Source organism: Quercus robur, chromosome 4 (assembly GCF_932294415.1).
Source record: "Quercus robur chromosome 4, dhQueRobu3.1, whole genome shotgun sequence".
Lineage (NCBI taxonomy): Eukaryota > Viridiplantae > Streptophyta > Magnoliopsida > Fagales > Fagaceae > Quercus > Quercus robur.
Window position 1 is genome coordinate 58910924 of NC_065537.1, and position 13016 is coordinate 58923939.

At 30.9% G+C, this 13016-nt stretch overlaps 1 protein-coding gene across 1 annotated transcript; it reads left to right on the forward strand.

Moving 5' to 3' along the window:
* The first annotated feature begins 10283 nt into the window (after positions 1 to 10283).
* On the forward strand, positions 10284 to 11213 carry LOC126722265 (uncharacterized). Its single transcript, XM_050425425.1, has 2 exons — positions 10284 to 10897; positions 11006 to 11213. Exons 1-2 carry the CDS (start codon positions 10284 to 10286, stop codon positions 11211 to 11213), a joined length of 822 nt encoding a protein of 273 aa, XP_050281382.1.
* Positions 11214 to 13016: the final 1803 nt, after the last annotated feature.

Below are 13016 nucleotides of genomic sequence, written 5' to 3' on the forward strand. Positions count from 1 at the left end.
CTCTAACTTTATTGCTTAACTACTGAGAATATTTTTTTATGTTTGCATGCATACATGCTGGATAAAGAAAAAATTATTTTGTTTAAAACTTTTTAAAGGACTAGGTTTTTTGTTTTTGGTAAAATATATTGATTGGGCTTAGTTTTTTTTCGCTTTACTTTTAGTAATTTTAGTTGTTGGGCTAATTTTTTTGGGCTTATATATTTTGTTTAGACCTAATCTATTAATTTTTTTATGGCCTTTAAAATGTGGAAAATGCTAAAACTACAAATTTTTTACAAATTACTAATGTGGAGAGTGGTAATTGGTAAGTAAAGAAATGATCTAAGTGTGCGAATCAATAAAAATTTGCTACCTTAACAATTTGTAAAAATATTGTAAAAACATTTGTGACTATAACACTACTTTTAAAAGAATAGATGACATTGTTAAGAGGGGGCAAAGTGTAATTTTATTGAACAAAATCACTAAAATTAGGGGCATTGCCCCCAAGTTCATATCTAACTCCATTCCTATTGGCACCTCCACCTTGTAGCGATTGTTCCATCTTCGCTTAGCTAAAAAGAAAATCTTGTCAGAGCATAAACTTTTTAGTTTTAAATATTTCTCTCATTCCTAAATTTTGGTCTAATTTCATTTTTCTCTCTCTCTCTCTCTCTCTCTCTCTCTCTCTCTCTCTCTCTCTCTCTCTCTCTCTCTTCCTGTTTAGAAAACATTCTAATTTATATCCTTCCATCAACTCATGTTAACTTGCTAGATAATAGGAGACACATTGCTAACTAAAGTAATAGCAATTTGATAGTCAATTGACTTGTTTAAATGATTTAATGAGTTGTATAAAGTATTTGGATATTCCTAACTTTTGATTTAAACTTCAAAGTAAGGTTCTTGTCTATTTTGGAACCTCTTAGAGACTCTAAAATTTAATTTTGTAGTTTTCTCAATTTTACATTTTAAAAGTAGGTTTTCATATTTTTGCAGCCTAATTTTGTGTTAACACGAATCTGGGTTTTTGTGTTGTCTCCTGGCCACCATTGGAGTGCATTGGTAGAATGGTAGCCCTAGGATTTCTTTCCTTATTTAAATGCATTGTAATCTTCAAAGTGATTAATTTTTTTTCAATAATAAAATTTCGAAAAGAGTTTTCTCTTTTATTTTTCTCTTGTATTCTGGAATTTTCTTTATAGATTAGGGTTATAGCTTAAAGCAAACGTATTTTTTTCTTTTGGATTTCCACCTAGGCCATGTTATATACTAATACTAGACTAATCACACGCTAAGTGATAACTTTAAACTAACCCAAGTTTATTTTACTTACATGGGCCTACAAGGGTTTGGGCTTTTGGATCATAATATCCCTTTTTTTTTTCTTTTTTTTTTTTGAGAATCTTATCATAATATTTCTTTATTTTTAATTGGAGCCTTCTATGTATTTAAATTTAATTAAATGATTTTTTTTTTTTACTTAAAATCTATTTTGTTTGAATGCAATTTTTTGAATATTATTTTTATTATTTTCTTATTCATTTGTGAGTTGCTCATCTAACTTTTCTTTTATAAATATTTCCAAAAAAAAAAAAAAAAATTTATTCGTTTGTGAAATTTTCAACTAGTTCTTTTTTTTTAATTATTATATTATGTTCATTGCTAGTAACAAATTATTTAGAGAAACCCTTTGAGACTCAATTAAATTTTCATAAAACTTTTTTTTTTTTTTTTTTTGTGTTAACAAATAGCATATATATAAATCTATAAAGATAAACTTTTATTGAAAAAAAAGAAAAAAGAAGAACAAACAAAGAAACAAAGACATGAGTGGAAGGTGGTCCACCTACTCTTTACTTCTTCTTCTTCCCTCTCTTTTATTTTTATTTTATTTTTTTTTTTTTTAATTTATATATTTTGTCTTTGATAAACAGTTACTTTTGAGTAATACTAAAGACACAACAAAATATCCTAATAATTTAAATTAGAGATTGTGGTTGGCTCATATGTGAGTTGGCGTGTTAATTTATGAATGTTGTGAAATTATTGTGACAATTGTTTTGTTTCACCAACGTTATTATTATTTTTTTTTAGTTATCTATTGGCTAATATTTGTAGCCTACTTAATTTTTTATTGGTATAAAAATGATCTTATTGACTAAAATTTGGGATCCTTGTTCCACTTGAGGGAAAAATTATTAGGTCTACTAGGAGGATTGCTGACGTGGTTCTCATTGATCTCCCAACCAATAAAATGCTGTTATTTATGTAAATGTGACATCATCTAGTAATTTTTTATTTTGAGAGATGCTAAGTCCACAGTATCTTTACAACATGTTCACAACAAATTACAGGTGATTAGTTGTTATTGGTTCAAATTTGAACCTAGCACTAAGATTACTTTTTTGCCCCAATAATAACAACCAGTAACAACCTGCCAGTTAGGATTTGTTGTAAAAATATTGTGGACATATCATTTCTCTTTTATTTTTTATTCCTTGTGCTGATTAGGAAGCTCACATATACATTTGCATAGATGACATCATCTCATTGGTTAGAGAGAATCACATTAACTGTCCTCCCAGTGTAAATAATAATTTCTCCACTTGAGGGCCATAGACAAGAGAAAGTATATGTTGTTTTTGAAACTCCAACTCAGCATCCATGTGGCGTTTCTAGGTCCAATAAAATATTGACACGCGTTAAAAATTACAAATCAACAACTCAGTTAACTTAAAATAAAAAAAACAAACATGCCCCTAAAAATTTCATAGCCCGCCATTAAAAAAACAACAGACATTTTCCCTTTTTTGAAAATCAAAAATTTTTCTCCATCTCTGCTTTCTCTCACACCGCTCTCTCTCTCCTCCAAACCTCCATAGCCATTGCCTAGCATCGTTGCCGGAGCTATGCTGCTGGACATAATCAATTTTGAAAAGATCGGCCTTTATCTGGTTAGAAAACCCAAAATCATCTCTTATTCTCATTGCTTCCAACCCCCAAAGCTAGAAGCTTTCTGCCACTTGCAACATTTGATATCTAAGAAAGTGTCTTTTTTTTTTCCTACCGAAAATTAAAGGGTCTATCTTTTTATGATGTTGGATTTGGCACCATAGTTTGTCTTATTTTTATAACCACATCTTCCCTGAAATGGTTTTATTCTGTTATGGAATGAGAATACCTGATGTTGCAAGATTTGTATGATAATGAATTTGGCTTTGCAAGTATGTTATGGGGTGAGATTTGGGTGTTTTTGTTTAGGAAAGAATTTGGGGGTGGGGTTTGGAATTATGAGTTTGGGGTTTATTTGCTATCATTGTTTTAATTTGTATCCTATATTATTATCAATGTCTATAACTTTACATGGATTGGGCTGCTTAGATTAATTTTGATGGGCTGCCTAGATTAATTTTGATGGTTCCTTGTAGCTAATTTATGATACCATTCATCTTGTGAGTTTGGGGTTTAATAGCTATTATTCTTTATTTTAGTTTGTATCCTATTTTATTATCAATGTCTATAAACTTTACATGGGATTGGGCTGCCTAGATTAATATTGATAGTTCCTTATAGCTAATGTACAATACTACTCATGTTAGTCGCCAAGTTGAAGATTATATATTGCTAACATTGTACTTTGTTACTTTTTTTTTTTTTTTAGAGAGTTTCAACCTATGGCGTCCGCTCCTGATAATAGCTCTTTATTATCAGACCAAGACACCAATCAGTTTTTGGTATAGGCGGGGATTGAACCCCAGATCTCTTATACAACCATCAGAGACTTTACCAGTTGAGCTAACTGGAACCCACATTGTACTTTGTTACTTGAATATAGGTTCTACTGCTGTTATGTTTAGTAGATATTATATTTCTGTTGATATAATTACATAGCCTACCCCAATGTTAAATAATTATTAAAGAAACTAATATAGAATATTTTGTTCCTTGCTTCCTTAATTAATTCTAAGTAACAGCCAATTATATTTATATTAAATCATATACAAAGATCTGTTTTACTAGATGACACAAAGATCTGTAGTGATTGGATTACATAAGAACTCTTAAACATTATCAGTCTGTAGTGATTGGATAACATAAGAATCTTAAACATTATTATCTGATTCCTTGACTTTAGCTGGCGATATGTTAGCTAAAGTTGATGTTGTCTCAATAGTTATTTGAGTTCAATTTCTTAAGTTTCATTGGTTATAATGTTTTACCTACTGGTTTGTTGGTGGTAGGAAAAGAAAGTTCCAAGCTTCACCAAGAAGAGAGCTAGGAGGTCTGAATAGGGGAGGGCATTCTTTGTTGATTTGAACAGAGTTATATGTCAACTACAAGAACACATGCAAAAGATTGATAAAGATAGAGTTGATCAAGATGAGTTAGTTGTACACCACAAGGAGGAGAAAAAGTTGAGGATTGCATTGTTGTTATAGTGGGTTGCATTTGTAATTATTGTGACTCTTATGATATGGTACAATGGGGCTAGAGTGGAGCACAAAAAGATTTTGCCAAAAGTTTAGCTAATTTGGATCAACTTTACATTTTAATGTTATTGTTATGATTTGTAATGTACTTTGTCACCCATTTGATGGATTGTTTGTTTTGAAAGATTAAAATAAATAAATAAACATGGCACTTTGTTCATGAAATCTCAAACTGTATATTTTTGGAGGAATTCTAACATTGCTTTATACAAGTATTCCAACTCCTAAGACAACGGCAGCATTTTCCTCAAAACTAGATATAGCATAAGCAAAGTTGGCTCCTACAATGATTAAAGCTTATGTGTAATTGAAAAGCCATTAACTTGAACCATCTATTTTACATTGTACTTAGTCATCATTCATGATTTCTATGCAACTATTCTATCATTAATGCATCACATTGCCATCAAGTCTATTACAAACTAATCAGCTCATAACTAGCAAAATTTTCCAAGTAGTTTTGTACTAAATTACAATGTAACTATAGCAAAGATACTTATTCCTAGAAGTGAGTTTCCACACATCTGGTAACAATTCCATGAACAAGAAAACAACCTGCATAATTTCATTCCATAATATCACCTCCTTTGTTTTGGTGTTACCATCAATACATTTACCAAATTATCTAAGGTTTCACATCCATGTTAATTAATGTTGGTGCAAAAGGTAAACAAATGTTATACACTTGGTTCTTTTTTTGCATTCTTAGAAAAGACACAATTAGTGGTATCCAAAAATAGACTACAAAGTTTGTCTACATCATGATTCTTTGATCATGGTGTGCTTGGTGGGGCTGCCGTGCTTCTGAAAGTTTTCTTGTAAATAGGCTGACTAACAGGTCCACATTCCGGTGGCCTTCTCTTCCCTTTGGGTTGGGCCACATTTTCACGCCTGTCACCAACAAAAAATGCCCTCCCCTGCTCAGACCTCCTAGCCATCTTCCTTGTGAAGCTTGGAACTTTCTTTCCCTACAACAAACAAACTAACAGTACTTCATTTCCACAATTAATCTACCTAACATAAACATTTACACAAATCTGAAACTAAAAAACACAAAATCCAAAACAAACAAGTCCCAAAATATGAAGCCTAAACCACAAATTACTTACAATCACTGTTAGGTTTCCTTCTTTCTGTGGAATAGGTCACACAGTGGCTGATTTGTCTTCAATCAGTGGGTTTAGGTGTTTTAACTGTGACTGTCGATGATGGCTTATCAGGTTAGCCACAAAGTCATAAAAAAGAAGACAATGCATAACTATCCATCACCTTGAAGACAATGCATAAAAAATTTCATCATTTGCATATAATTAGTCTCTAACTAAAAGTTACTCAAACATACACAAAATCTATCACGTTTGAGTAACTTCATTAGTTACAAAAGTTTTCCAAATTGATAGCTATAATTAATGTTTGGCTATACAATCACTTACCCAAATTTTCAACTATGCCAACTAAAAAATTTTCAAGTAAAACATACTATCCAAGATCTTCTTCCATTGTGCAATAGAACAAAACTTCACATCCATCTTTGCACCATGAAAAAAAAATTATATCAACAAAAATATAATGTATACTAAACATGACAATAGAACCTATATTCAAGTAACAAAGTACATGGCTAGCACTATATGATCTTAGTTCGGCTTGGCGACCAACATGAGTAGTATCGTTATATGATCTTACTTTGGCTTGGCAACCAACATGAGTAGTATCGTACATTAGTTATAGGGAACCATCAATATTAATCTAGGCTGCCCAATCCCATGTAAAGTTTATAGACATTGATAATAAATAGGATACAAAGTAAAACAAGGAATAATAGCTATCAAACCCCAAACTCACAACATGAATAGCATCATAAATTAGCTACAAGGAACCATCAAAATTAATATGTAAAGTTTATAGACATTGATAATAAGATAGTAATACAAATTAAAACAATGATAGCAAATAAACCCCAAACTCACAACCACTAAGAGGTAGGTAGTGGCTATGGAGGTTTGGAGGAGAGAGAGCAGTGCGAGAGAAATCAGAGATGTAGAGAAGATTTTGATTTTCAAAAAAGGAAAAAATGCATGTTGTTGTTTTAGGGTCTATTTGAATAGAACTTATTTTGCTGAAACTGAAAACTGAAAACTAAAAACACTGTAGCAAAATAATTTTTAAATGTGTGAATAGTACCGTGAGACCTATTTTTAATGAAAAAATGATAAAAAATGAAATTTGTGGGTCCGTAAACAGTAAATAAGTCACTATTCACAGCTGAAAAGTCAACAATATGCGGCTGAAAATAAAAAAAAAAAAAAAGGAAAACGCGCACGCAGACGTGAAACGTGCTATCCAAACAAACACTTAATGGCGGGGCTTTGAAATTTTTTGGGGGCATTTTTGTCTTTTTATTTTAATTTAATTGAGCTGCTTATCTGTAATTTATAATACACTTGTCAATTTTCAATTGGACCTAAAAACACCACACGGATGCTGAGTTGGAGTTTCAGAAATAGCATATACTTTCTCCTTAGACGACTGCTTAGTTGGCCTAATGGTACAGTTGGCCCTGCTTCTTTTGTCACAATAGTCTTCATTTTATCACTTCTTTAGGTTGTTATTTTAATGTCTTCCTTCCTTGCGATAGACTTTGTAGCTGCTGCTGCTGCAAACCAACCTTCACTTCACAACCACTGAGATAGTCTTTCAGTCTTTCCATGACAACTCCAATATTTTCTTACTTTCCTTTAAAAAATAAGTGAGCACCGTCACCATCAATTTTCACTTTCTCAGCCAACCAAGAACCTGAGGAGAACACAGAATCATTTTTTTAAGCCCATATATATATGGTACTGCTAGGTTATTAAACTAATTAACTAAAGTGTTTTCTTAAAAAGATCTAACAAGAAGGAAGTCGTCAATTAAAATGCCTTTTTATTTTTTACCTTTTAAGTGTGTGCACGGAATTTGGGGCAAGCAACATCATCTAACAAAAAATTAGTATCTTTTTTGAGCATCTTCAAACTTCAATAGGATCTTTATATAGATTCTTCTATCCATTTTGGAAAGCAAACCCACAAACCACTTATGACAATGGTTCTGAGATGCTAAGTTGCATTGCATTTATGATTTTCCCTCTACAGCAAGGCTTGGTTTACTTGCTTCTAATTTTATTATTATTATTATTATTATTATTATTATTATTATTATTATTTTAATGTGGGTTTCTTGAATTTGGAGTGAAATTTTGGCCATTGTTTGGCGTCATGGATGGGAACTACCAAATCTGACCCACCGATGAGGTGGGGTTGATTTTGGGAAGAAAATGGTAGGTCGGTAATAGATCGGGATAAAAAGGAAAAAATAATGGCCTAAATAATATTAGTTAAAAGAAATAGAGAAATTATAGGGACGTTGTTCGAAATGTATTTCGAAAAAGTATTAGTTGAAATAGAGAAAATGGTTTTATTTACCCTCTAAAATTGGGTGAAATTTTAAAGGGATCTCCTAATCATTAGTAAAAATTGATATAATTTTTTTTTTTTAAATATTTGACACAAACAACGTTATCAACCTCAATTTTTCAAAACGATTCCAAAAGTTTCTCACTTACCACTCTATAAATGTATTAATTAATGATTAACATACGATGTACTGAAAAACTTGATATCACCGTAATTTTCAAATTGAGTCAATTATTAACAAAACTGAATGTAAACACAGTAAAGCATAGTAATAAAGTGAGTTTTAATTATTATTTATTAATTATTAGATAGTTAGAATAATAGAGGGGGAATTGAATCATGATTCTCCTTGTAAAGGAGAGTCGACAATGCTGACAAGGAACACAACTCTTGAGATTTTAAAGTTGATCACGTAATAAACAAAAATCAAATCTCTTTTCAATTCATTTTTATTTCTAGGGTTTATAGCATATTGAGATTATAATAGAAGATAATTACATTGCATATCGTATTGTTGTTCATCGCCTTTTGTAATAATAAATCAATATGCTTATATTGATAAGAACCGTGCACACTTAATCACCGTTTAAAACACTTTAAAATTAAAAGCATATCGCGGAATATTATCGCATTGATCATTCAATTGTATAAACTTCTTTTCGTATGTATTATAGTTAACTAATCGTAATGGTTTATCAGTTATTGTAGAGTATATATTAAATAAAACAATATATTTTGTTAACTATTAATTTAGGTAGTTATAGTGTATAAAAAATGTATATTGTAGAATTCTCCATTATTCTACCTATGTTTCCCTCCTAAATCTGGATTAAATTTTAAAGAGACTATTGGAGATGCTCCAAATCAGTAGTTTGGATTGGTATAATTTTTTAAAAAGCATATTTGTCACATACAGCATTAGCAACCATAATTTTTCAAAAAGATTCCAACCATAGTTGTGACATACAACCTTAGCAACCATATTGACAAACTTTATCTCACAATAATTTCCAAATTGAGTCAATTACTAACTTAAATGATTTAAAAAAAAAATTAAGCATAGTAATAAAGTGAGTTTTAATTTGGGGGGAGGGGGTGGGGAATTGAATCATATTTCTCATTTTATAGGAAGGGCCGACAAGGTACACAACTCTTGACATCTTAAAGTTGACCACGAAATAAACGAAAATCAAAACTCTTTTAATTTCAATTTGTTTTTATTTTTAGGGTTATATAGCATATTGAGCTTATAGTAGAAGATAACTACATTGCAAGTCGTATCACCGTTCATCTCTTTTTGTAATAATGAAGCAATATGCTTACTCTAGTAACATAAAAAATAAAAATAAAAATTTAAAAAAAGTTGAATTAGACTAAGTTATACATAAAGAAAAAAGAATGAGATTTTAAAGAGCTGTAAATAAGAAAATGAACTGACTTAATTTAGAATAAGCCGTAAGAAGTGTGCACACTCAATCACTATTTAAAATACCTTCCAATTAAAAGTAAAGTGCGAAATATTATTTTGTGGATCATTCAACTGTATATACTTTTTTTTTTTTGGTATGTATTATACTTAACTAATCTTAACGGTTTATTAACTAATCTTAACGGTTTTTCAGTTATTGTAGAATATATATTAAATTTAAACAATATCTTTTGTCAACTATTAATTTAGGTAGTTACAATACATAAAAAAATTTATATCATAAAATTATAAATTATTTTGCATATATATTTTTAAAACATTTAAGCTTCATAGGAATTTTATTTCTTTTTCTATTTTGTTACAAAAACATTTTTATTGACGAATTTTTTTTTTTTTGTTTTTTTAATTTCTTCTTGCAAGTGCTAAGGATATATAGTTGATTCTAGCCAGTATTTTGGAACCACTCTCAAGAGATTTCTCCCCATAATATATGATTTAGTGTGTCTAAGACAGAAAATGTACATGTCTGAGAAAATAATCTGATACTCAAAGATGTTTGAATATCATCATTTAAAAAAAAAAAATATATATATATATATATATATATATATATTTTTAAAAGATAAAAGATAAAAGAAAGATATATGGGAAGTTGCATGAAACTTCCCTAATCTGCAAAGCACTAGGTCCTCTTCATGTTTTTGGCAATTGTTGAAACCTTGTGAAACAAAACAAAACATTCAAATTTGATATATACAACTCTGTTTCCTTATATTAAAACGTTGCAATGTTTGAATGAAATTTTCAGCCTACAAATACACTCCAAACTACATTCCATCTCACAATATTCACAAACAAACACCCTCTTCTTTGCACAGAGACATAAACACAGTTCATTTCTCTCAAAGACCTCTCCACAGCCACATGGACTCCTCACAATCTGTTGATGCTACAACTCATGTCACTGACAGGGTTCTCTATCGCCGTCTGGTAGAGATTGGAGTAGATGCAGAAGAGTCCATGAGGATCATGGCCTTTTGGATGTGGATAGAGGCACAAGGGTTTATTGAACTGGTCCCTAAGATATCTGCCAACAATGACCAGCTCTTGGCAATGGTGGCTGACGAAATCAAGGCCATTCTAGCCGCTCTTGACCCCAGTTCCTCCACGCCAATTACTCAAAATCTCTGCCCTATCACTTCCCTGATTTTGTACCCCGTCTCGGTCGAGGAAATCTTTGGGGACAAAGACCTCGTCTCCGAAGGTGTCTCTGAGGTTCACAACCAAGTTTGTGGTGTTCTTTTCAAGGATGTGTTTGAAGAAGGAGATAAGAGTGGAAAAACTGAGGGTAGTGTGACCGAAGTTGGGGAAGGTTCAGGCAAAGACGGGAATGAGGGAAGTGGGAAAACTTTGAATCCTTTTGCCAAGGAATGGGATCCTGCCGTAGAGCGTGCACCTGAGGAAGATAGGTGTTTGTTCCTGACTTTCTCTAATGGCTATCCTCTCAGTGACAACCAAATTGTCGAGTTCTTTAACCAGTAAGTTTTTTCTTCTTCTTCCATTTTCTTCTTTTATTATATAGATTAGTAAATGCTCTGTATACATTTTTCCGTAATATGGTCATCTTTGTCTAATAATGTGAGTAGGAAGTATGGTCCTTGCGTTGAGAGGGTTTACGTGCACAAGCCAGATCCAAATGCACCTGCTTTGTTCGGGAAAATCGTCTTCAACACTGCCTTGTTTACAACTGTGATCATGAATACACTTCATCAGGCTAAGTTTAATGTGGATGGCAAACCACTATGGTGTAAGCGGTTTGATTTATCTAAGAAACATGGCGGCGAGCAGAAGTGATTTTACATCATGCCATCATGTTTAATTTGAGATTGTACTCCCTTGTCTGTCATCGTGTTAGACTCTTCTGTGTATTCCATGACTTCGAATAAGTTTATTTTGTTTTTTATTATACATGGTGAAGCCATATGTTTATCTATTTGTAACCCACAGTGAAAAAAGGTATATTACCAAGATGATTTTAGAAATTTCAAATCATCAACTATAATAATATTGTTTGTTTTAATATAAAATTGAGTCTTACATGGAACTCACCATAAGTATTGCACATATACGATGTGATTTTATTATGTGATACACTATAAAGTATATTAACGTTATTAATATTTGCGTTAAGTGAAACTATATTAATAAAGTGAGATTTATTGGAGAGAGAGAGAGATGGGGGGGGGGGGGGGGGGGGGGGGACTGAATGGTGATTCTCGTTGTAAAGGAGAACCGATATTGCCGACAAGGTACATAGACTACATTAGCAAACATAATTTTTCAAAAAGATTCAAAATTTGTCTCACTTACCACACAATTGTTGTATTAATTAATGATTCACATACAATGTACGTACTGAAAAACTTGATCTCGCTATAATTTCCAAATTGATTCAATTACTGACTAAAATGAATATAAACACAGTTAAGCACAATAATATAGTGATCTTAAAACTTTTTTTAATCATTGTTCTCCTTGTAAATAAGAGTTGACAATGCCGATGAGATACACAACTCTTGAGATTTTTAAAGTTGGTCACGTAATAAACAAAATTCAAATCTCTTTTCATTTCAATTTAATTTCTAGGGTTGCATAGCATTTTGAGCATATAATAGAATATAATTACATGGCATGTTGTATCGTATCATTATTCATTCCTTTTTGTAGTAATGAAGCAATATGCTTATTTTGGTACCATAAAAATAATTAAGTTGAATTTTACTAAGTTATACATGAAGAAAAAAGAATGGGACTTTAAAGTGTTGTAAACTAAGAAGAAAAACTTAATTTATAAATTAAGCCGTAAGTAGCGTGCACACTTAATCACCATTTAAAATACCTTCCAATAAAAATAGTGTGGAATATTATTTTTTGGATCATTTAACTATATTATTCTTAACAAATCTTAACGGTTTATTAACTAATCTTAACGGTCTATTGGTTATTGTAGTATATAATTAAATTAAACAATATCTTCTGCCAACTATTAATTTAGGTATTTATAGTATCTTCTAAAAAAAAAAAGTAGTTATACTATAAAGGAGAGCTAATACTGCCGACTATGTAAACAAGGTACACACATCGCATTAGCAACCATAATTTTTCAAAAAGATTCAAAATTTGTCTCACTTACCACCCAATTGTTGTATTAATTAATGATTTAGATAAGATAAATGATTCAGATAAGATGTACTGATAAACTTGATCTTGTTGTAATTTCCAAATTGAGTCAATTACTGACTAAAATGAATATAAACCCATTTAAGTAGAGTATTATAGTGAGTATAAATTTTTTAAATCATGATTCTCCTTGTAAAGGAGAGTTGACAATACAGATGAGGTACACAACTCTTGAGATTTTAAAGTTGATCATTTAATAAACAAAAATCAAATCTCTTTTCAATTCATTTTAATTTCTAGGATTGCATAGCTTATTGAGCATATAATCTATATATATATATAAAACCGAAACCTTTGAAACTCCCACAATTTTCCACATCATCATTTTAATTTAAAAAATTTTTAAATTAAAAGAGAGTCCTAATAGGAGTCTCTTATATATATATATATATATATATATATATATATAAGAGACAA